Here is a 26,479-nt window from a genome sequence, read left to right on the forward strand (position 1 = left end):
ATATGATCCAGCAATCCCACTACTGGGCATATACCCAGAGAAAACCATAATTCAAAAAGACATGTGCATCCCAATGTTCACTGCAGCACTATTTACAATAGTCAGGTCATGGAAGCAACCTAAATGCCCATCAACAGATGAATGGATAAAGAAGATGTGGTATATATATACGATGGAATATTGCTAAGCCATAAAAAGGAACGAAATTGGGTCTTTTGTAGAGGCGTGGATGGATCTAGAGACTGTCATACATTATGAAGTAAGTCAGAAAGGGAAAAACAGATATCGTATATTAACGCAGGTATGTGGAACCTAGAAAAATGGTACTGATGAACTGGTTTGCAGGGCAGAAGTTGAGACACAGATGTAGAGAACAAACGTATGGACACCAAGCGGGGAAACCTGCAAGGCGGTGGTGGTGGTGGTGTGATGAATTGGGCGATTGGGATTGACATGTATACATTGATGTGTATAAAATTGATGACTAATAAGGACCTGCTATATAAAAAAATAAATAAAATTCAAAAATTAAAAGAAAAAAAGAAGATCCTGTTGTTTTATTTATCCAAATAATGGCCTTATTTTTTCACTTTTCTTTGCCATTTAAGACTCAGTCAGTGAAATGAAGGAAAATATTTTGCTTACAGAAAACACCTTGTAAAGGCTCTCTGAAATCCAAGAGGTTTCTTTCTATTGTCTGTCGATGAGTGGATATATTTGTATATTTGCATACTAAGGAGTAATGAATTAGAATAACAGAGTTAATTAATACTTGTGGTGCATAAAGATACATGGTTACCCCAAGGGTAGTCTGAAAGGGGAGAAGGGTGCTAATCTTATTCATCTTTAAGAATTAAGTGCATTGTAGATGCTATTTATAGATACCTGAGAGTTCATTTCTATTTAGAGTAAAGATATGCTTTTTTACTGACTCTATGGTCCAATCTTATATTCTGGAGATGTCAGTGTGAACTGATCTGGGATTTCGAGATAAATCCTGAATAAATAAATAAATATATGGAACACACACACACACACACACACACACACACACATACACACACACACACACACATTCCTATATGGAATATACCTGTGGGAGTACAGGGTACAGGAAAGTTGTAATCTTTACCATTTTCAGTGGTCATTCTAATGATAAAGATGGTATCCATCAGATGAATAGGAGGGAGTAATGACATAATTGATCTCTGCTACTTTTGGCTCCCTCTGGGCGGAATGAAGAAAGGACATGCAAAAATGCAGTCTGGTAATTTTTGTGCTTATTTTCAAGGCTAGTTTAGGGGTTAGAGTTCTAGAATAGGAGCCAATTGTCATGAGGTCTTTTCTCAGTATTACCAGTGATTTTTCAGGCCATTTGACTTCTGAGTGATTATCTGTAAGGGAGATGTGAGAACTGCCACTTGCTCCAATGATAGTATGATTTGAGCATACAAACTTTCATGTCTTGGATGATAAATCAATTGAAACAGACTCTGCAGACTAGAATGATGCCCTAGTGGCATGGGAGATGATTAGCAATTTAGACAATGAAAGCATTTTATCACTGTAATATTTTTGGCATCAAAATCTTTTGTGCCCAATAATATTACTTACCATTTTAGGATTTACGATTCAGCTACAATCCCCAAAACTAGTACCTTAATGCACTGATATCACATGCACCTTAGAAGAGAATACAGTTCTAAAGATTTCTTGCTTTTTATATACTAGTAGTGCATTAAAACACAGTGCTATAGGGCTTCCCTGGTGGCGCAGTGGTTGAGAGTCCGCCTGCCAATGCAGGGGACACGGGTTTGTGCCCGAGTCCGGGAAGATCCCACATGCCGCGGAGCGGCTGGGCCCGTGAGCCATGGCCGCTGAGCCTGCGCGTCCGGAGCCTGTGCTCCGCAACGGGAGAGGCCACAGCGGTGAGAGGCCCGCGTACCGCAAAAAACAAAACAAAAACAAAAACAAAAACCCACAGTGCTATATTGAGAAATGTTTAGACCATATTTATAAATGAGGGAGCAACAATAGCCACTTCGAATACACCTTTGGATGTTCACGTCTGTATCAGAATGACTTCCACATCAGTCTTCAGTTTGATTAAAGTCAAGCTCCCAGGAAAACAGTTTCATTTCATAACATCATTTGAGAAAATCCACGGCTCTTAATACTGACATGGAAATGTTGCTGTACTGCAGAAGACATAAACTCAAATGCCTGGAATCACCATGCTCTGAGTATCTTCCCCTCTCCCTCCCTAATTAGGCTCTGGGGAAAGAGTGACTTTTTTCCCTCCCCCACTGAGAAAGTTATGAGACTCTTTTGGTCCAATCATCCAGAAGGAAAGCTTGGAAGTTCATGTACCTTAGAGAGTTGCCAATTCTGCTAAAGAAGATTAAATGCCCATATCATATCCTACAGCTAATCCTAAATGCCCTAAATATCCTAAACGCCCATGTCATATCCTAAATGCCCATGTCATATCCTACAGCTAATCACAAGAAAGAGAATAAATGTAGCATGGCCCGCGTCTAGGCAGCTACCACAGATCAGTCCAGCCTAGGGGGGGCCTTTCAATTTCATGTGGTGTACCAGCCAAGATATTCACTCAAAAATAAGTAAGAACATCAAAAAGCCATTGTATTGCATCTTGGAATATTTCACAGTTTGAACCCCTTGTGTAGCTCTGAAAAAAAAGATTTCTGAGTCGGGGGCAGAGGTATTTGATTCCTCTTTGATTCACTGTTCGCACCACAGAAGATGATTAAAGGCTTCTCGCTTACCTGTGAAGTTGATTTTCAGCAAGTAATCCTTGTACAACTTCTTCCCGTCCAGGATCCTCATGGCGTCGCAGAGCTTGGTGGTGTTGGGACAGAGGGTGCGCTGCATTTTGTGCAGGGCGTGGGCCATGGCGTACACCGCGTTCACCACGAACATGATCTTGGATTCTTGCTCGTAGTTGCTGCTGTCGATGGCCAGGTGCTTGTCGCAAGGGCGCCGGTGGTTGTGCTTGTTCTGGAGGCTACACTGGAACTTCTGCTCCCAGAAGTCCCGGAACCAGGGGTTGCGGTGGTTGCTGTAGGGGCTGAGGCTCTGGAAGTAGCGGTCGAACTGGCGGATGCGCTGGGAGGCTAGCTCCAGGGTGATGGCGCCGTCGGCCACGTGCTCGCTGCCCTTGACGATGCTCTCCTGCGCGCCCCAGCCGTCGCTCGCCACCCAGGTGAAGGAGGCGTTGGCGCGGCTGGCGGCGGCAATGAGCTCGCGCGAGTCGTCACTGCGCATGAAGAGGACCACGACGCGTGCGTTGGGCTTCTGCTGGAGCTCGCGGATCACGCTGTCGTAGGACTTGCGGATGTTGGAGCGCCCCACCTTCTCCGCCGTGGCGATGCAGATGTTGCGCAGGCGGGCTTCCTGCTCGAAGGCCTCGATCCCTGTCTCCCCGTAGTCGCCCTCGGAGGCCACAGTGGACACGTAGGTCCAGTTGAAGAAACGCAAGATCTCGGCCATGGCTTTGGCCTGGTAGAAGTCGGGGGGCACGGTCCTGGCAAAATAATCATAGCGCGACTTGTCGCTGAGCTTGGCACTGGTGGATGCGTAGCTTATCTGCGGGATCTGGAACAGCCTCAGCAGGTTGGCCACCTGGGGGAGGGAGACAGGGGAGGTACCATTTTTAGAAACCCGGAGGTAACTGACTGCACACGAAAGATGAAGGATAGCAGGCCTTTACCCAGCTCCCTTTTCACCTACAGATCGCTAAGCTTTTCTGGACGCTTTGCCAGGTACTTCCCCGGATACTGTATTTGGAGTATTAGGGAGTAGGTTCCAAACAGGTAATTCAAGGGTGGGGAAAAGACAAAGAGAAATGAGAAGGGCACTTCTCTTTCTCTCCTAGACTTTATCATAGACGCTGGACCTGGATCAATCCTGTTCAGGTGTCCCAGTGAGGTTGTTTTAAGTTTCTGGGGTGCTCTTATAACTCAGTCTAACAATGAACTACACTGAATTGGCCAAATTAGGTTTTTAGACAACTTGGCTGCGGTTGTATAGAAAGAGGCTGGGTGTTGTCTAATTCTCACTTCCCCCTCTTTTGCTAAAAACAGCAGTCTCTGAAAGAGTTTAATTTGGGAACTGTATGCCACATGGACAGTCCACATTGGACATTTATTATCTAGGTTAAGCCAAAAAAAAAAAAAAATCCGTTTTTTTTTGGTCCATGCCAAATTTTAGGCATATGCCTTTCTAAACTTCTGACGAGCTTGACCAACATTTACTTTGCCTTTTCAACATTTTTGTTTCTGTTTGGACTATACATAGTCCAAGGATACAAATGCTATTCTTATGATATTTTTGATTAAAAAGCAAATAAGGGGGCTTCCCTGGTGGCGCAGTAGTTGAGAGTCCGCCTGCCGATGCGGGGGACACGGGTTCGTGCCCCGGTCCGGGAAGATCCCACATGCCGCGGAGCGGCTGGGCCCGTGAGCCATGGCCGCTGAGCCTGCGCGTCCAGAGCCTGCGCTCCGCAACCGGAGAGGCCACAACAGTGAGAGGCGCGTGTACCACAAAAAAAAAAAAAAAAAAAAAAAAAGCAAATAAGGAAGTATTGAGGACCTGGTCAAAAAAAGAACCATTTACTTTAAAATGTTTACTTATTTCGAATAAAGAATGTAAAATTGTTATAATTTACCTGTCAATAATATTTCACTGTTTTTATTTATTACAGAATAAAAAAGGAAAGTGACACTAGAGTATCAAGGAGCATTTTATGCTTAGAGTATTTGTGAAATATACATTTTAAAATATATACACGGATTATATGTAAATCTAATAACAAGTTTGTTTTTGTTTTTCCTGGCTACCTTCCTCACGTATTCTGAACATTTCTATCTCTCCACTGACTTTAGTTACATAATATACTAAGTGGACTTTAACTGGAAACAACATTGAATATTCCAATATACTCTATGAGTACTTTGAAATTTCCCTTCTGGAAATTGTGGTTTCAGGTTTATATTTGACATGTAGGAAGCACAGCTTGAAATAGACAGCTGTTAGCAAAGAGCACAAGTGCTATCAAACAACTGACAGCTGAGTCCTGATTAATCATCATTTCATCTGGCAACAGAAACCAACAGCCAAATTCATACGCAGCCACGTGGCATGTTCTTAGAGATCGGGCCTGCTATTAAAACCAACCCTTAATGTAGCCCAGAGCTATCAAAAATGTTTTCCATATCTTTTCAAATCCTGGTACCTCTCACGTATCTACAAAGAGAACAGCAAGATAATCTGACGCTTAGCACACAATATAATGCAAATTTAGGATCCAGGTATTTTTTGCATTTGGTAAAGACTCTTTTTTAATATATATCCTAGGATGTGAGTGTATTTTGGGGAATGGAGGTGAGTGGATGGATGAAGGCTAGTATGCCATTTACTTTTTCTTTTCTCACGCCTAGACACCCTGAACAAAATGACCTCTATTGGTTCATTTGAACAGGGGGGTGTTGCTTGTTTACTCAGCCTGATTGAGATGGCACTGAGCCAGTACTGTCATCACTTCTGTACTGAGTACCTGGCTTCTTTCGGATGCAAGTACCACTGTGGCAGACTGGTGATAAGAGCCCTGTCTGTGCACGGGCTTGGCTTGATTCTGGAGTTTCTGGGTAACACTGGGAGAGGCCATCTCTTCTGGATGCTACAGTTTTCTAATCTTCAGGTTCTATTCATCAGGACCTGAACCCCTCAGGGAGGCAGAGAATGAAAGCACCTGAAAAATGCCCAGAGACATCATTTTCTGGCATCTAGGAACCACAGTGAAAGGGTCCTCAACTGCTGAAACTTTTTTCTCCCAGAGGGATATGAGTAATGAAAAGCTGCTGAAGAAAAAAGTTCTTGTCTTTTGACGGATAGGGTCCTGTGGCTTCATTCTACCTCTCCAGGATATTGTTCTCCAGGAGAACAATTTACAAACAAGGCAGGCTGTACAAGACAGTGAAGTAACCATAGAATGATGGAAATATGGAGAAGATTCTCTGGGCTGGGAAGGAGCCCAGTGAGCTGTAGCATGGGTGGGAAGATGGTGGGTTAGAATAAAACTGCAGCTATTGCCATCATTTTAAGAGTAGTTATCTGATATACACACTACTGTATATAAAATAGATAAACAACAAGGACCTACTGTATAGCGCAGGGAACTATATTCAGTATTTTGTAATAACCTATCATGGGAAAGAATCTGAAGAAGAATAGATATACACATAAATATCTGAATCACTTTGCTACACATCTGAAACTAACACAACTTTATAAATCAACTCTACTTCAACAAGAAGAAGAATAGTTATGTGTGTGTGTTTAATGAGGAAACTACGGCCTACTTTAGAAAAAGGAGGCATATTTAGTGAGCTAAACATGAGAATGGAACACTCAAAGAAGTAAGTATAATCTCAATTGTATTACCTATATTAAATAGCATGGAGCAATCATATAGTCAAAATTATGATGTTCAGAGTTACATTAGAAACACATGTGATGCACATGAATGATAGAACAAAGCGTTGAAGTCCTTTTGTCATGGTGAACTGATCATTTTAAAACTAGTTTCCTTAGATTATAAGAGTAAAAATGGTTAATGTAAAAAGTAAATACTACAGAAATCAGCAGATTATAAATCTCCCTTCCTTTCCCTCCCTCATCACCCCCAACCTGATTTCTAGAGAAGAATAAAGTTCTTTGTTTGGTGTGTGCATTTTCAAAATGTATTTATACTGTTGTAAAACCAGTTGCTAATGTACTGGCTATTTATGTGTATATTTTCTCCTTTGATAGTCACAACTGCCTTTTATGATGGATATTGTTTTCTCCATTTTAGAGATGCACAAACTGAGTTCTGCTAGATGAAGAAACTTGTTCATAATGATATGATTAGAAAGTGAGGGCAAAATCAAGATTCAGAAGCAGGCCTTTTGACCTTAAGGACCATGGCGGTCCTCTCATAACCTCCTGTCTGCTGTCTTCTGTGTGACTTCAAATCTGAGGTCTGAAGCACAGAAAGACACCCAGGTAGGAAGAATAGGAGAGAGGAACTGAAGCAATGTTGTGGTTTACTCCATGGATCACCTAATTGCTATTAGGAGCTTCCTTTTTAACATAAAACTTAAAACTAGGGTTGGGGGATAGCCAGATAATTGTCCGCTGGGTGTTTCCTATCTCATTTGCCTAAAAACTGGGTATCTGAAATGTTCCTGACTCGCTTTACTGGCCATATGGTTTCTTCTGTGAATCCATGAAGAAATAAGGGGACTCCTACATTGGACATCATTTTAAAAATAAAAGATCGTTTTAGGATGGGGAAATAATGTGGACTTTTGGAAGAAAGTTACCCAATTATAGTTTTAGTAGGAGTGGAGGAAGAAAAAAAGATCTAGTTATATCCTTTAGGAAAAAACCACTTTAAAAGTCGAAATATACTTCTCATGGTTAGAAACTCTAATAAAAAGGTATATAGCTTAAGAGCAATATGAAGACTTAAAAAATAATTCAGACAACACAGAATAGTCTCAGTAAGACAGAAAAGACAAGACCTCCAAAGAAGCCACTGGGTTGCTAGGCTCCAATGGGGCATTTGAGTGTTGAAAAGACTAGTGAGAGCATGAAAGCTGTAGGTGTGTTAGGTCCTTGGGCAGCCTTGTGGACAATGTAAAAGATTGGCAGGAACCTGTGAGGATCGGGGAGACTAAAGCACAGAATGTGAAAATGGAGTGATTTTTGTTGTTGTTATTTTTTTAAAATTACATTTTAGGAGAAGGTGTGGTGAGAAGAGATAGAATCGCTGGATGGGAGAGCAGGTTCCAAAATAGTGAAAGAAAGACACTGCCCAGTGTCTTTCTTGCTCCTTAGTGAGAATGTTTCTTAATCTGGAAATGGGGAAGCAAATATATGAAAAAGTTCTCTCACACCCAAGTAGGAGAGAAGACCAAAAGAAAAGGCCCATAATCAATTAAGTTTGCCTCCAGTTCTGAGTTCTGGAAGAAATTGCAGATTAAACTAGATAATCATTATTAATAATTTCTGAGAAACCAATAACGGGAGGACTGTCAGAGGGTAAAAATGGAGGAGTAAGGGCAAATTCAGCAAGTGTAAATCAGGAATAAATATAAATCAATAACCATGATACAGTTTGGTAATTTTCTAAAATAGAGTTTCCAGCAGAGAGCAAGCAGGCACTTAGAAATGAACAAGACAGTTACAAGGAATCAGCATGGATTCACTAAGAATGAGTTTCACTAGAGTCTTTTCAACATTAGTTGAACCATTCAGGGAGGAGTTGTAGCCATGGCCTGTGACTTCAACAGGTATTGGTGACATTACTCGGACTCTTGTAAAAAAGGGAAAATGATAGGAATTGGATGAAAAAGTTAAATATACTAAAAGAGAACAGCTTGGAAGAAAGTCTGTATGAGGTGGTCAAGTGAGATTAAATTTTTATCAATGACTTTGGAAAAAGATATAAATAAGCTATAAGATCATAACATTTTGAGCTAGAAGAAGCCATGAAGATAATGTAAGCCTTTTGCTTTATAGGTGAGGAAACTGAAGCTCACAGAGTGAAGTGAATTTCCAAAATTTACACAACCAATAAGCAAAAAATTAAGATTAGAGCCCAGTCTCTTGGTTTTTCCAAAGGTCTAGTCTCCTTCTCCGGCAATAAGGTGGTATTACATAGGGAGAGATGTATGTTTGTGGATTTAAGTTAAAATTACACAAGTGAAGAAAGACTAAGAAAACTAGGGGAAAAAATGAGGATACACATGCAAAGTTGAATGTTGCAAAAGTCCACCAGAAATCCAAGGGGGGCTAAAGTCAAAGAGGGATTATTAAGCGGTTTGCTCTCTTTATATATGAATTTAGATCTACTGTTGTAGATACATTATCTTCTTTAATCCTCATAACAATCTTATGAGGCTGATACTACCATTATCCCATTTTACAGATTGAGGGACTGAGGCACACACAGAGCACCTAGGGATCCTGCTGAAAAGCCCCTAGGTGATAGAGACAGGATCTGATCCCAGGTATCTGACACTATGCTCAACTTCCCACACTTATTCGATCCATTCTGTAATTCAAGCTCTTAGCCTCTGCTGTATGGGATTCCTCTCATTACAATATAGCAACGATATATTTCAAGTTATAGTATGTCTGTCTTTTTTCCCTTCTCAAGGCACTAACTCCTTGATTGGAGGACCATGAGCAATCATTCCTTGTTATCAAAAGTATACTTTTTCATTTGTCAGTCTATACTTTGAGATGGTTCCATAGACGTTTGTTTACTGACTGACCATCTAGAGAAATAAGAACAGTTGTCTAAGGAACCAGGGGACATTTCAGCTGGGAGTTTGAAAGCTTCAAGCTATAAATATCATGATCAGGTTTGGCTTTATGATTTATGTGAGAAACACCAAGACCTTATGGCAGAGCCTGTCGTTTCCTAGGGCCTGAGAGGCCACATACAAGTTTTGCAGAAACACTTTCTGCATGTGGCATGTACTATAGTTTTATGTTCAATGTTCAAACACCTTGGGGTATCCACTTTCTGGGTGGTTTGAATTTATTCCAGACTATGTTGTGCAACGTTTTCACTGTAACCTCTCAAGTCACAAATGTATGACTTTTTTTTTTTTTGTCTCAAGGAGAAATGCTTAAGGTGCTAGGCTTGGCCAGCTACTATTATGTTTTCCAGTAGATGGTATGGTCTGAAATGAGTATTTTTGTCTTTGTCCCATTTTCGCGGTTTTAAGCTGGAGTTATTTAGGATGGGTTTCACCAGCAATAGTTGTCCACCAAACCAATGGTACATGCTGTTGAACTTCTGCTACCATTTTCCTGTTATTTTCCCCTCTAAATGAACTCAACCCTATATAGTTATTTCCTCAAATCTATGTGCCTTTGCATGTGTTGTTCCTTGTGCTTAGAAAGACCTTTACCACTTGTCTGTTCAGTGAATCCATTCAAGGACCCCTTCTCTGAGAAACCTTCCTTGCTTTGTCACTTCAGGCCAAGTTGTGTCCCCATCTTCTGAGACTCTGTCACTCCTTTATGTATTTCCCTCATGGCACTAATCAAAGTGTATGGTTACTTCTAGATCATTCACTAATTCCTCTACTGGAGTGAAAACTCTGAAAAACAGGGAATGAACATTGTTAATCTCTGTTTCCTCAATGCCTTGCAGAGTAGAGAGATGCTCCATATTGTTTGTTAAATAAATGAGTTGATAAATGAGTTGATAGCTTGCTGCTCTTTCATGTGACCTTTTGTAATTGCAAGGATAGTTTCTCTGGGAACTCCCCCGCCCCCAAACTACCCACCAGCAAGCAGTGTAAAGCTCCTCTCAAACACTACCTATAAACGATATTCTGTGCATTGTGGATCCTTCACTAATCCTTGTCAAGTTTTCACCAAAATGAGATGACACATAGACAATTGGTTTAGACCTTGAGGTAGCTGAAGCAAAGGTTTTCATACCATTAAAACCAATTTCTCCAAATTATCTCTGTGTAACTAACTAGGAATATACAAAAGGAAGTCAATATCATGCCAACTGGATCTGGCCCTTGCACCAATTTCCTCTGAGCTACAAAAGTGCCTTTTTGTCTTAAGGAAAACAAACTTAAGGTCTTACCATGGAGCCTTAGTCCTCAAACCACATAAACCTAAAGTAGGAATCATATAAACATATACCTAAGGGAAGACTTCATCAAATGAATGCTTACTAAGGTCTGCTGATAAGGTAAGGTTTTTCTGGAGACAAATGCATTATGTACAAGGTACGTAAGCAGCCAAACACTCAGCGCTCACATCAGTTGCTCAGTTCTTATTCTTTCTTGGGAGTGTCTTTCCCATAATCAATAGCCAGCTGTGAAGTGATGCTACTGTAGGCATCCAAACCATCCTTATTCACTGTTGGGAATTTTGAGTTAAAGACCAATTTATTGGGGAGTTTTACTTCTCCCGACATTTTTTAGCAAGGCACAGGGACTCTTTAGAATTCCAGGTGTCATGCTTCATTTCAGTGATGTTCGATCGTGGGAAAAAAAGAAAGTAAACTATGAGAAAGAGCTCGGGTAGTCTATTCTTTGAGGTTGTGGAAAAAGGGAATATGAATTGGAAATTTCAGAGTCACCTGTGAACTCCCACATCCTGTGGTCACTCTTCCTATTCAGGTTATCCATGATGTATCCATTTTAAACATGAGCGTCATGCCTTCTGTGGTGACACAGTGCCAAACTTTTTTTTTTTCAACAGAAGACAAAAAGGCGTATGTACGTCTAGTGTCCAGTAGAAATAAGTTTCCCACTAAAGTGATTGTCCAAGAAACGTGCTATCTGCAAAGCTGAACTGTATACATTTGAAAAATAAGCCGTTGCTGCTGTCCTGGGAATTAGCAGACTTGATAATAACCTCCATGGGTTTGCCTTTGCATTCGATGCTATTCCCATATTGCTTTGGGGCTGTTTTCTAAGAATAAGCTTATACCTTTAATTGTTTTATCACACATGCAGTGCTGATTGCATTGTTTCATTCTTTTAATTAAGTGATTATATATAAGCCTGGAAGAGTGCTGTACTTTAAACCATCTGCTACCTTATAACCCATGTTATTACATAAAGCCAATTCTAAAAGTTGTGATGGGAAGAAACCTCAGTGACCCTCCTGTTCAGATTGATCAAGCGGCACTATTAGCTGTACAAAATCGCAGATTGGCTTGGATTTTAAGCTGAAACTGGAGGTGATGTGTTGTTGAGAAACTGCCTGAGGAATTCAAGCTGTTCACATCACATGAGTTATCTGCCCATAAAGGATGCCAATCATATTGTTATTGCAGAAAGGATTAGTCACTTTTTTTTTTTTTACCACACTGCCTACAGCACATCTGGGAATATTTTACATGAAAAGAGTTGACTGGAGCCCATGTTTGAAGGTCAGAGATTAATCTGGATTTAGGAAATCATGTAATGGAGGGTAGCAAATGTCAGTTTTCTCAGTTTAATCTGCAGAAGTCACTGATTCTTACATGCCATGAGCACAAAAAATGCCCTAGTCAAAGATTTACACTGCCATTCCCATTAATGGTATGACTCAGTCCTGATGATTTTGCAGGGACGTTCCAGACAAAGGACTCCTTAGTCATGGCAGAAACCTTCATAAATGGCTTTCAGTAACCCTGATTTCTATCCCTCCCTTTCCCGAAATATTTGCACTCAACACCTGTGGTTTGCAACTCAGATGGGCAGACACTTTCATTTTCTTCCTTTGTGACCAAGGAATTTATGAATAGCAAGGTTAGCCATTTTGGCGTTCTCATCGCTTATCACTGAGGCTGAACTGCTATGCAGACCATATAGGATCCCTTGGATCACATTTTTCCGGGAGACTGGCATCATCAGACATGTCAGGTTTCTCATCGTAAGAAACGCACGTTCGACAAGGGTCTGTCTTTCTCCCTTACTAACAAGGCACCATCTCAGGAATGACTTTGCTTCCAACTAGACTTAGCAGGTACTTAGAAGAGGAACAAGATGGTATTTTGCCCACTGAATCAGCCTGTATCTGGTCTTTGCTCCTTTCTCCCCCCGTGAATTAACTTTCGAGAGAAATCATAGAACTGAACTGGCTTGAATTGCAGTTTCTAACAGTAAGATCAGAAGGTCTGTGGCATATCTGGTCCAGCGTGCATTAGTGTTTGCCAGCGACACCTGAGAAATGATGACTCCAAGGATAACTTGACACCAACAGACCTGTTAAAAACACATCCTTTAGTGCCTTGGATATTGATTTTTGACAATGCCTCTTGAGGATTTAACAGAGCCACAGTTGAACTAATCCATATTTTTCTGTGGCCCCTGAAGTCACTTGTATAACATTATATGATAAATTCAGTCCTATCAATAAAAAGGCACTCCTATCCTTTTTGACTGTTAGCCAAGGTCCAAAAGCTGTTGGGTAAGCGTGGGAAGAGCTAAGGGCTGTAGCTTAATTTTTAAAAAATGATTAGTATTTATTTCTGAGGTCCTGTGCAATAATTTAGGGCAGAGGGCTATGTACCATATTATTTGTAGCAAATAGAACTATGTTATTCATGGTTTTCCTGTGAACTGTTCTTTACTTCAACAGAACTGGCAGGTACAAAAGCAAGTAGTATAACCATTTGGTCCATAGGACTGGAAGCAAACCAGCCCCTTCTCTCACTAGCTGCATGAATTTAGGCAAGTTATTTTAATTCCTTAAGCTTCAGTTTTCTCATCTGTAAAAAGGGATTAAGTAGTCTCTGGTTTATGAATTTATTTAAGGATTAAGTGATAACACATGTGAAGCACTTAACTCACTGGCTAGCACATAGTTAATGTTCAAAAAGTGTTGGAGGTCATGAGAATGGCTAAGCCAGCAGTCATTCATTCAGCAAACTTCAATCAGTGCTCATTATACAAGGTGCTATTCTCAAATTTAGGTTGTCCTAAGCTGAGTAATGTATCCCCACTATCTCCTAGGAAGTTGTAGTCTCTTGGGGACAAAGAAACATAACAAGGATAAAATTTTGAGATAAGTGTACACATACTTATACTAAAACACAGGTGAAGGAGAAAGTTCAGGTGAGTCATGGCAGGCTCCCATGTAGAAGTAACATTTAGACTTGATCTTTTTTTTTTTTTTTTTTTTTTTTTTTTTTTTGCGGTACGCGGGCCTCTCACTGTTGTGGCCTCTCCTGTTGCGGAGCGCAGGCTCCGGACGCGCAGGCTCAGCGGCCGTGGCTCACGGGCCCAGCCGCTCCGCGGCATGTGCGATCCTCCCGGACCGGGGCACGAACCCGTGTCCCCTGCATCGGCAGGCGGACCCTCAACCACTGCGCCACCAGGGAAGCCCCCTAGACTTGATCTTGAAGAGAAAGTGGACAGTTATCAGGCAGAGGAAGTTTTCAGGCAGAAAGAAGAGCACAAAGACAGAGATGGGCAAATGCACTTTTGCTTTAAGAGCAGCAAATGGTTCAATATTATCAGGGTACCCAGTGCCCTGTAGGGATTAGCAGGGTGAGGAAAAATAGAAGGACTGTGGCTGCACTGCTAAGTTTTTTATATGCAATGCTAAAGAGTTTGAATTTTTCTTCTTTAAGAGATAAAAAAGACATTAAAAATTTTAATTAAGGGAATGACATGACCACAGTTATGTTCTAAAAAGGCCACAGTGGATGACATCCAACTTGAAAAGAAAGAGTCAGGGAAGGGTAATCAGATGGACGACATACTCATTCTGACTCAGGCTGTGAGTTCTTGAAGGCCAGGGACCTTGTAATCCCAATAACAGTGAGTCAGTTAATAATAGAAAGGACAAGATCAGAGGTTTAAATAAAATTTGAGTCCACTTAAAACCATTTATTTGGTTGGTGGTAATTACTCAAGTACTCGTGTCTTAATTTGTTCTCCTATTTGTGTCATTACAGGTCACCCTGAATTCTTCTTGGAAAGAAGCAGGTCATAAATAATTTTCATCGTTGGAGACTATAAAACGGCTAAAGAACTTTTAAATTCCTGGAAGCATCTCAGAAAAAAGAGCATGAAGACTTTCTTCAAGGTGGAAACAAAAACTGAGGGTCAGATAAGTAAACTCTGATAACAGTTAAAATTCACTGGATGGCACCAACCTGTATTTATTGTCGCATTTCTTTAAATCTCGTATGAACAATATTCCTTAAAGCTACTGTGTCAACATAGGTAATATGTGCTTAATGCACATGGTGGTTTTATTTCGATGGAAAGTTACTTTTTTGTAGAAAAATTCTGAACAAATTGTAGATTATGTGTTCCATAACATCTGTTTTCCACACTGGGAGAGCTTAACTGCATGGTTTGTATTCTCTGAGGCCTCATTGTGAACCTAATGGCAGCTACCCAAATTGGAGGCGCAGTGCTTGGGAGGGGCCGGCTAGCCCCTGGGATGTGTGCCCTGCAAATTCGACCCTATTAAGTGATGGCAAGTGTCTCAAGATGCTTTGCCATTCTGACCGCTTGGCAAGGAAACCTGGTCTGTGTTTGGAACGTAATTTTTGAAGTTTTTCTTCCTATTGTATTTTCCCCTGTGTTACAGTTCCCTCTGCGGGAATGTAAAGTCAAGGAGTATACCAGGTGGTGAAGTCAAAAATAGCGACAGCACAATTTTAGCGTTCAAAGTCCCACCGCTATCCTGCCTGGAGTAGCAACGTTTACTTAGAGTTTAACTGCAGGTGTTTTTGGAACATATTCTTAGATTTTCCAAGTCCACTAATTGGAAAAATACTCTGTAAGTTTTCAACTGCATTTTTCTCAGACCAGTAAAAGCACTTCTATTACATTAAATCAATGGACTTTGATTATTATAAACTGCTAAGTGTTGGCTCTTTGCATATTGAAATACTGAGCCTTGTACATATTGCTCCATTAAAAAGACACATATTTAATGGTGATTCGGAAAGAGAACTTTGTATTGTTAAAGCAAAATCGCAGCTTTGTTTTAACTGAACGTATCAGCAGGCCTACGTCGATGAGATTACTGATTCATCTGTAATCATACTAGAAAACACTGGCTGATCTTTCAGGAATGCCTGTGTCCCTTGATTTTCATCTCATGACCTCCATCACAGATGTGTGACCACCACAAAAGCTGGTTCTCAGCCATGGGCCATTCTATTGCCCTGTGGACAGTAGTCCTGAGAGTAGCCTCTTGTTTTTCACGAGTAGTTTCCAAATAAACATATGACAGAAGGAGAATTAATTAAGGAATAAATTAACTCCAAAGCAAAGGAAAAGAAATAGTGCATCTTAGATAATTACATCTGGCAAGAAATTTCTACAATGAAACAGTGTTAACAGAAACATTTTTTTCCCCCTTAGCTATTATATTTTTAATTTTTGAATTTAATTTTATTTTTTTAACATCTTTATTGGAGTATAATTGCTCTACAGTGTTGTGTTAGTTTCTGCTGTATAACAAAATGAATCAGCTACACGTATACATATATCCCCCTATCCACTCCCTCTTGCATCTCCCTCCCACCCTCCCTATCCCACCCCTGTAGGTGGTCGCAAAGCACCGAGCTGATCTCCCTGTGCTATGCAGCTGAACAAAAGCATTTTTGAATTGCTCTTGCTGTTGCCTCTCTCTCTGTGATAAAGTCCTTGAACAGCATTGCCCTTTTTTGGAGGAGGAGAAGCGGGAGCAATGGAAAGAGTTTTCAGAACATCAGCTTTGTGAGATTGCTTTTGCGTGAAAAGTCTGGGAAGGAAATAAAAGATTCTATCAGAGATAACTGTTGAGTCGGTTTTTTCTGAAGCTTAGACTACGTGAGGGCGTGAGGCAGTGTCTGAGGCAAGCTCTCCGGATTTTAATGTTGTAAAGTGGCAGAAGCTTGAACTTGGTATTTGACCTTCATGAACCTCAATTCCTCTTGGAACTACTCCTCTTGCACTGCAGATGTTAAAAGTTAAAAAAGCTAACAGATAATATCTACTAAAATCTAAAATGTTTAATTCTCATTATGTGTGGACCACTATTTTTTTAAACTGTTTTTCATGTATTTTCTCATTTAATTCATGCAATAGGCCAGTGAAAGAGGTACTATTCATATCTCAGTCTTAGACATGAGGAGAGAGGTAGTGAAGGATCAAATAAATCTGAGGTAGTCTGCATCCAGAGTTGTAATCACTGAGCTGAACTTTTTTAAGAAGGCACAGTAAAAGCGTGTCGTTGTATCCGTGCTGTGATTGTTGTATTTGCAATATTAAACTCATTAAAGGCAACTATCATTTTCACTTTTCTAGTGATAGAGACACTAAAGATAGATTGGTAAATGGATTTCTAATGCTGTCACTCTGCTTTTCTTAAGTACAAGATGATGTTTCCTTCCCTTTTGTGTTAGCTCCAAGCGTGGTATCTGGCCTAGTCGATACTCTGCATATTCTTTATGTGGAGAGACTGCAGAGAGCTTGATTACAGTAAGGATGGGGCTCTAACCTAATCTGGAATGGCCCTGGGTGCCCAGTTATGCTGAGTCTCGGGTAGTTGTCTCTGGGAATAGTCAGTCTCAGGACAAGTGGAGTGGAACCCTTGCTACTCTCAGATCAAAGCACCTTTTGTGGCACGCGTGTAGGCAGTGGAGGTGGGAGGGTGGGGGGACTTTTGTCCCACGAGCTCACTTTGCTACATCATCTGTCTTTTGTACCAAACACAGTTTTCTGTTGTAGGAAAATGCTGATTTTTCATTTACGGTCTTCCAGACTGATCTAGAATAGGTAGGTCGTGGTTGTGATCTGCAACCCAAAATTCATTTAGGGATGCCTTCTGGACATGCAGCAGGATATCATTCTGTGAGTTCTTTCAATTCATTCAAAAAGCATTTACTCTCAACCTGGTAGAGGCATTGTCTTCGGTGCCCTCAACACAAAGACAAAAGATGTGGGTTCCAAAATCAAGTATCTTATAGTTAGGTGGGAAAATAGATATGCAAAGGAATAATTATGGTTAATAAGCTAGTAATGGAAGTGTGTGCTTAGGTCGTGGGTGCTTGGGCAACGTTTCTCAGAAGGGATAGGGTTTGAGCTGAGAACTGAAGGAGAGAAGGATTTGGCAAGGCCTACAGACAGCTAAGGGACAGTGCATTCCAGGTGGAAGAAACACTGGTCTCCTTCTTAGGAAAGAGTGAGCAGGTAGTATACATCTGTAGACGAGAAAGCAACTTTCCAGGGACACTTCAAAGGCAGGCATTCTATTCGCACGAATCTAAAAGTCCTTTTCCTCTTCACCTCCGTTCCTTTCTGCTCATTCTATCATTCTCTCTGGTCTCCTAGTACTTATGTCGTCAGCTGATTCTCTGGTCTTACACTTGTACCTGTTTTATGTATGGATTTGATATTTCCTCATTTGCTTATAGATGCCTCAGGGGCTTATAAGATGTCTACTCTTTATAAATTTTTTTACTGAAGTATAGTTGATTTGCAATGTTTCAGGTGTACAGCAAAGTGATATTCTTTTTCAGATTCTTGTCCCTTGTAGCCTATTACAAGATATTAATATAGTTCCCTGTGCTATACAGTAGATCCTTGTTGTTTATCTATTTTATATATAGTAGTGTGTCTCCGTTAATCCCAAACTCCTAATTTATCCCTGCCCCCCTTTCCCCTTTGGTAGTCCTAAGTTTGTTTTCTGTTTTGTAATGATATTTATAAATTTTATTTTGCATGCTCTCTGCTTCACATTACCTAGAATCTACATAATAGTGTTCTTGCTGAACCTAAAATGTATAAGCTTAATAAATGCTTATTTTCTGGTGAAAAATGATTTTATGAGTGCCCTAGTGGTAATTAGTACACAGTTGAGATGCTTGATTCACCAAATTCACACAAATACTACCATAATCAAGTGAAGTAACAACTGATTGGACTTCTTCAAATTAATCCTGATGGAAGAGAGTCTGTAATTTATTTTGCTTCGTGTTTTAGACACTGCCTTTATAATCACTCATCCTAATAGAGTATTTTGCTTGAGCAATGTATGATTATAAAATTAAGAAATGCCCTTAAATGCAACATAGTTCAGATACTAATATGTTGCTTCGGTCTCCTCAGTTACAGGCCAGCTTTTGTTTGAATAAACTCCAGTGACCGAGGACTCATTTCCTTACATCCTCCTCCTTCAGGACTATCATATCGTTTCTAATAACTCTTCCTTCTGTTGGCCCTAAATATGCCCTGCTCTAAATCAGTAGTTGTCAGAGGGAAAGGGGGATAACTTTGTCATTTGGCAGTGTATAGGAACATTTTGGGATGTCACTATTTAGGATGCCGTTGGCATGTAGCCCGGTGGGGAGGGACCAGTGATTCTGCTAAACATCCTGCAATGCACAGGGCAGCTCCACGCAACAGGAGTATCCAGCCCAATAGTGACGACGTTGAGAAACTCTGCTCTAGGTTAAATTTATTTATCCACAGAAAAAGCATTATTTTGCCCTCTGTAGTCTATCTGATACTCGGACACAGCTAACCGTATGAGGCCTTTTGTAACCCCAAGTCCTTCAACTATTTTTCTGACGCTCCTATAATAAGAACAGCAATTCATGTGTGATTCTTCCCCACAGGCTTTGAATTTAAAGGAGGAATGGATCATTGAGGGAGGGCGATGTTTAATACAAACTGACCAGTATAGGTCCACTTTCACACTGTGGAATTAGGTGGAGGAGGAATAATAGAGTGGTGAGTGTCTTTTGAGGCTTTTCTTCGTACCCCATGTAGATAAAATCTGGGAGACTTACTGCAAGGGATTTAGTTTGAATTATTCTTCTCAGAGACATGATGTGAGCAATGCGTGGCATGTCCAAATCCATGTCATGATAAATGATATAATGGCTACCTCCCAGGGTCAGGAGTTCCTGGGATGTGGCTATGGCTAAAAATTCTGAAAAAGGGTCTGTTTCCCAAGCATGAGAAAGAGGTAGTAAGATCCTTTCAAGGCTCTCTTCTGCCTTCTTTATGAGCTATCTAACCCAAATACCCTTTTGTCACTGAGGTCACTTTAACACTCAGGGACGCAACAATAACTGGGTCAATTAATGCCTGTCCTCTTTTTGGCAAGGCAAGAAAGACTGAGGAAATACACATCCTCTGAAAGAAGTAAGGAACATTTGGGGGAACATCTCAAGAGACATTTTTTGTTTGTTTTGACTGAACAACTTAGGAGCTCTAAATACAGTCTGTTTGAAAGAACACAAGCATAAACACTGCTTCAAAATAGTACCATGTAGACAATTGCCTCATTAAAGGCAACCAACCTGATTCTCTTCCTGAATAAATACTACTTTCCCCCAAGTGGGTGGATTGCAGGCTTATAGAAGAGAGCAGAATACAGTCTTAAAAATGCCTTGAAAAGAAGCTTATTCACCAGAGGGGGTGAATAGACCCCACGTATATTTGCTAATAAAGAAGGATTTTGATGCTAGTTTTCATTGATTACCAAATTTAAAAATCAGTTCTGTTGCTTTAGACAAGGGACCACCACAGAGTGGTTTGTCTTACTTAATAAGAGTGTTGGGAAAATATCCTGGTTTTCATCAATGGTGATACAGGTTAACTCAGCAAATCATTAAGAATTTCTCCTTTCACGCAGTTTTCGCTCTCTGCAAACTGCCTGTCGTATGAACTAATACAGCAGAGGATTTCTCCTCTGCTGACTTCTAGGAGCATCCTTCTTTAGTAGGAAGATAATGAGAGAAGCGGAAACGGGAGAGAAAAGTGCCTGCTGAAGCATTCCCATCAATAAAGCTATTCAGGCCCAATGGGGAGATGATAACATCTAAACTGATCCAGCACAAAAGAGAAGATGCACAAATTTTATCATTTTTGATAATTCTCTCTCTCAAGAGACAATTTTGTGACTGAAAACTCGGTGCTGTGGTTTGGGACTTGATGCAACAATTAGACGAGTGGAATCTGAAATTGCGTGGTGGATTTCGTACTAGTAGATTTTTTCTACAGTTTAACCCTCTTTTCTTCCCCCAGCTTAGTTCAAGCACAGGCACTTTCCAGTAAATATTTAGGAAGTCAAAAGTAGTTTAAGGGCTTCCCTGGTGGCGCAGTGGTTGGGAGTCCGCCTGCCGAAGCAGGGGACACGGGCTCGTGCCCCGGTCCGGGAAGATCCCACCATGGCCGCTGAGCCTGCGTGTCCGGAGCCTGTGCTCCACAACGGGAGAGCCCACGACAGTGAGAGCCTCGCGTACCACAAAAAAAAAAAAATGAGTGTCTTAAAATCACCATTAGGAATCTATTGCTTTGGATTGCTGTTGACTATTCTTTTTTTTTTTTTTTTTTTTTTTAGAATTCTTATTAAAAGACATGTGTTTCACAAGGATAACACACTTAAATTCTCAGCTATATAAGAGCCCCTAAGACCTCTTTTCATTCATGGTGCTTAGCTGGAAGCAAGGCCCTGTGGCGAAGGGTTCCTTGGAAGGCTGCCTGGAGATCAGTGTGTAGACAGATGGCTCCACCTCCCCGTTTACTTTGGCCGAGGGGACCAGCGTGAGGTCTAATCAGAGCCTGAGCGCCTGAGGACCATGGAGCGGGGAGTGAAGCCCCCTCTCTCCTTTCTTCTCTAGCTCATCTCCTTACTCCTAGACTTCTGCCATATCTTTCTGATGGGTTTCTTCAGATCCAGCCTTTCATTCACACTGTGGCTCAATTAGCTTTTCTCTAGTGCAACTTTCATTCTCTCAGTCATCCTCAAAACCTTCCTGAAGGTCATTTCTTACTTTGTGAACCCCATGAATGTATTGTGAATTGCAGTCACTGTTATTTCATGATAGTACTGTACCCACAGCCAGAATTCACATTCGTCGAGGTCAAGGCTGTGTTCTCTACCACTTCAGGGGTCTCGCTAACCCCTGCAACAGGGCAGGACGTACACAAGGAGCTTTATACAGATTAATTGATGGATGAAGCCCATGGGGAACCAGCAATGGTTTCATGGGGCTGCTTGGCCGCGGAGTTGTTGTTAGATGTGGCTCTTCCGCTGCTTTTTCCTATGATTTTAGGGCCATAATAGTTACTGTTTATTGAATCTGTTAGTTTTTTGGTAAGGCGTTTCCCACGGGTTCTCTCAGTGTATCCTTTCAACAACTTCTTAACGTGGATGGTTTTTCCTTATTTTACAGGTAAGCTAGTAAATGCTGGGGTTGGAATTCAAACCCCAGTCTTGCTGATGCCAAAACCTTTTCCGTATAGCATGATAGTTTTGGTTTCTTTATTTATATTGTGGAGACAAAAGCCATTTCAGCATTTGTGACTTTATAGTGATATGGACCAGATAAATGAAATAATAAGCCAGGTCCTTTGATGATTAAGAAGTGGCTTTCTCCCTTGTGAACAAGGGCAGGGTTTTAATAACCTACATTTTTTTTAAGGTAACCTGACCTTTTTTGAGGAGTTTATAGGTAATAAAAAAGTAAAATTAGATTAAAAATCTATTTGCCTAGCACAGTTTGTTAATTATTTTGGATAAATAGATATTTACACATCTGCTGTGGAGTGCTATTTACTGCATTGGGAGAAACTAAGGTCAGAAAGACATACTTGTAATTCTTTACTAGTGGTAATATTGAGTATAATATAAATATTTATAAAATGTTTGGCACTCATCTGGTGAAAGTATTACTGAAGTATGACAGATATACATATTTTAGTTCTCTCTTCTTAAATAGCAAGTTCCATCTTACCTGATCCAAGTATAGAAACAGTGGCAAAATTAACATGATATGCTTTGAGATGTGCAGTATTTTCTATCCATCTAATGAAGTCAAAGGGTGTTTATGAAAAACCAATTATCCTAATTACTCATAATATGAGTGTGTACACTGTAGAAGGAAAGAAATTTGCAGTAGTCATTTAGAACAGCACAGAATTGCAGGTAGAATTTTAAATGCCACGAATCTCTGATATAGAAATAAGGTTATTCCAGTGCAAATAGAACCAATTTAAGTGGTTGGCGACATATACAGACAACATGTGTGTATTATGACTTCCTTTAGTGCTTCGGGCTTTGATTATAGTCATTTGGTAGGAGGCAAAGTATTCAATATGTGACTCTTATCTTATGGACTTTTATTACTGCCACATTCACTGGGAAAATATTGAAGTGACATATAGAAATCACATAGGACAGTTGAAAGAGCCCCAAAGCACAAAAGATCTGAGTTCTCGTTCATGTGCTACCTACCAATGGGAGTTTTCCTGAAACCAGTATTTCTGGGGCTTGGGAAAATGGGAAGTCTGAGGAGGATGAATTCTCAGCTCTTTTCCACCTCTAATTCTGTGACCCTGTGAGCATTGCAAGAGTTTGACTAATATGTTCCTTCTTTCCCTAACAAAATGATGAGAACCAATTATCAGCTTTTTATCTAGTTTAAGTTATGTGCTAAATTGTTCCCTGTTTTTTTTTTTTCCTTTGGTAGTAATTATCTGGCTTCTGTGCATACATTTTCAGGTTTATACCATGAGAAATTGTTTATAATTTATCTCTGAATAAAACAATGCTTGGGAAAAAAGTAGTGTGGAAAAAAATAAAGCTCAGTGATTTTGTACTTTCTTGTGCTTGATTGTATTGATGACTTCCAATGATGACTCTGCTGTGTGTATCCACATCCTTTGTGATGTAACTTAGCAGCATGTGTATTGTGGGTAAGCACATATTTCCCTGCTCCTGGATTCTGGGCTGAGCCTTGTGAGTTGTTTTGCCTGGAGGGATGTTCACAGCTAGGAGGCATGCAGAAGCTTGGGAGGGGCCTGTACAGTTAAATTTGCATTCTCTTGCATCTCTGTCATCACTGAGGAAAATATGCCGGGGCTAGCTCACTGATTCCAGGTGGCGGATACGGGACAAACTGGAAGCAGAGCAACCTGCAGCTCAACCTATAGCCTTCATCAGCTCACTCCAGCCAGTCTTCAGACTTATAAACTATAATAATCAGAAATTGTTATTTTAAGTCACTGAATTTTGGGGTAGCTTGTTACGCTACAGTAGCTACCTGATATATCTCTAAACAATTTTCATTGCTAAAGTACTGTTCTGTCTGCAAACCTATATTATCAAAGACCCATAGCAATGAACAATTGCATGGCTAATATCATCCACTGATGAAGCTCTTAGGATATTCTCCTCTTGTTCTCCCAAGACATAAAACCAAAGAGGTACAGTGTTTTATCAGCTGCACTGCCAATCTTACCTGTATGGAAACACTGCTGTAAGAGCCGCCAATGACTCCTGCAATGAACAGTGGGATATTTTCTTGAATGGCATAGGATCCATCAGGACACATATACTCAGCTTCATCCACTTTAGTCAAAGAAGCCCTGACAAATTCCAGTGATTGCTCTAATGCGTAGGTATCCCTGGAGCACGTATCCAAAATGTGAACCCCCAGCTTCACTCCTGGGAGCAAGTAATTGTCTTTGTTAATTTCATCAATAGCAAACAACATGGCTTCCAGGCGTTGGATCCCCCGATCTTCATTGATTCGCCCACATTCTTCAGTTCCAGTGCCTTTTTCATTAATAGGAAATAGGCCCCCTAAAACGAGGTCACCTTCTATTTTAATCTCCCTCCTCAGAAAGTTATGGTCCCCTAGAGAAAGTAAGAGTCCCTTTGAAAACAAAGCTAAGGTAAGAATTTGGAGTCTTGTCAACATCTTCATGAATCCCGTATCCGTACCTCTGGGAGATATCAGTGGACGGAGCCAATGCTGCGCTCTAGTCCTCCTCTCTCATTTCCAGACTGGATTTTTGTTCTGTCCTTCATGTAAGGGAGGAACAGACTAGCAGAGGCTGTCAGCAAATTCCTAAAGAGACGATAAAAATTAAATGAACAACAATGGTAAAGAAAGCAACAGTGATTACATTGATGGTCTCCATTCAGACCTTTGGTGGGTTAATGGCTCATATTACCTTCTGCTAAACACATATGGACCATTGCCCCAGGCATGCTCCCAACCAGGATTCTCGCCCAGTCCTTACAACACACTGTGATGTAGCTCTTAGTGGTCTCATCTCCCAGAAATGGGCACTGAGGACTAATGAGATAAAGTGACCTGACAATGTGTACTTAGAAGGGAGTTGGTGTTCAGACCCTGGTTTTTCTAATGCTAAGTTCACTTCACTCCCTCTTCTGAGTCATTTACTTTGCTATTGGTAGGGCAGCAACTTGCTTATGAGTCTCTATTCCTTGTCTTTCAACTCTAAACAACTCCTTCTTACCCACTCTTCCCTTTCCATTTGGAAATAAAACAGAACACGGTGGTAACTCTGTCCCTGTGTCTACATCTCTGCTGCCACAGCCCTGTCCTCCCTTCATAGCTGACCTCTTCACAAGGATTGTCCACAGTATTGTCCCCACTTGCTGTCACCCCAGATGCTCTCAGTCACTGCAGCCAAGGCTCTGCCGGCACTGTTCTAACAAAATGGTTTTGGAGAAAGCGACTACTGATCTCCTAGTTTCTAATTCCTTTAACCCTTTGTAATCCTCATTTTACTTGACCTTAATTGAAATCTTAACTCTTCTCTCCGTGTTCCGACTTCCTAGGCTTCTGTTCTCATGCTGCATGTCTGACTACATCTCAAATTCCTCACCCCCAGGTAGTCCTGGGCTACCTTAATTAGTGTTCAGGTTTCAAGGACCACTTAATGGATTCCTAGGTTAATTGCCTGCTAAACAGCTCAACGGACACACCCCTCTGACCCCTCAGGGTCTACCTGTTATAAACTCCCTCTTATCTCTGTGAATGGTTCTTCTCTGTACCCAGGCTATCGAGCCAGAAACCTGCACAGAAGAGCCCTTCCCATTTCCACATTTCCTATTTTCTTCCCGTCAGCCACAAAGTTCTGTAGAGTCTACCCGCTGAACATCTTTCAAAGCCACCTTCTTTTTTTTTTTTTCTACCCACGAAGCCAGGCTCTTGTTATCTCTAGCAGTACCATAGCAATAGATTCCTAGGGAGCTGATACCAGCCCCCAAAGCACTGTTTTGTGAGTTAGGGAAAGATAACCTTCCTCAAGTGCAAAATTCTAACATTTGTTATTGTATAACCTGTAGCATAGTTGTAACATCAGTGATGGAGAAGGTGCAATGCCTGGTGGCTGTCTCTTCCAGCTGGGGTTAGGCAGCTCCTGACATGGGCCTCACATTTCAGGGAACGTGGTAAGCGTGAGTTCTGGGGTTTGCACAGGACGTTGGAGCTTAGGACAGTTTCATAAATCAATCTTCTTTTTACATGATAGGCTCGAACATGTGCATCTTTTAGGAGTCAGGCAAAGCCCTCCGGGGGGATCATGTTTTTTTTCCCTGGGGTCTTCCCAGGGAACTTTCTAAAATCCTGGTGTGGAGCTGTCTGGTCGCATGCGCACAGGAACCAATGGACCAAGTGTTGTACTCTTGACACCCGGCTCCCTGGCAGTAGAGGACACCGGTCAGCACAGTCACTCTGTTTGACCACCCCCTTGGCCCCTAGATGACATAAGCTTACTACATTCAGAGTCAGGTGAGAGATGGTAGCAGCACAGGGTCTCTTGGAGCAGTCTCCTGACAGGGCACAGTTGCATGCTCTCGTGTGTGTGGTCACGTGTGCCTGGCTGCTCTCCCGCTTTTGTGCGTGACTGTGTATTGGTGAGGTTTTATGGAGGAGGGGGGTCTCTCCTGGCTGCTCCTTGGCTCAATCAGGATGCCTGAAAGGCACACCACTGGTGTACTCTCAGGTGTACTAGGAAATGTTAGCAATCTGAATGGTGCCCCATTGGAGGAAGTGCTCTATCTAATGTATAATCCTTTTTTTTTTTTTTTTTTTTTTTTTTTGCGGTACGCGGGCCTCTCACTGTTGTGGCCTCTCCCGTTGCGGAGCACAGGCTCCGGACGC

At 41.1% G+C, this 26,479-nt stretch overlaps 1 protein-coding gene across 4 annotated transcripts in view; it reads right to left on the reverse strand.

Annotated features, from left to right (window-relative positions):
- The window catches only part of GRM3 (glutamate metabotropic receptor 3), a 246,715-nt gene that overhangs the window by 83,149 nt on the left and 137,087 nt on the right, over positions 1-26,479 (reverse strand). For 2 of the 4 annotated variants that reach the window (XM_024130448.1, XM_024130453.1), the window contains exons 2-3: positions 23,801-24,412; positions 2,790-3,645 (exon numbers count right to left, since the gene is read on the reverse strand). In XM_024130448.1, coding sequence (XP_023986216.1) covers positions 2,790-3,645; positions 23,801-24,268 — 1,324 coding nt within the window. In that variant the 5' untranslated portion in view covers positions 24,269-24,412. Of the gene's footprint in view, positions 1-2,789; positions 3,646-23,800; positions 24,413-26,479 lie in introns of those variants that run through there. The other 2 variants (XM_024130457.2, XM_055085055.1) reach the window with 2 other exon arrangements.

This window comes from Physeter macrocephalus, chromosome 5, assembly GCF_002837175.3.
Source record: "Physeter macrocephalus isolate SW-GA chromosome 5, ASM283717v5, whole genome shotgun sequence".
Lineage (NCBI taxonomy): Eukaryota > Metazoa > Chordata > Mammalia > Artiodactyla > Physeteridae > Physeter > Physeter macrocephalus.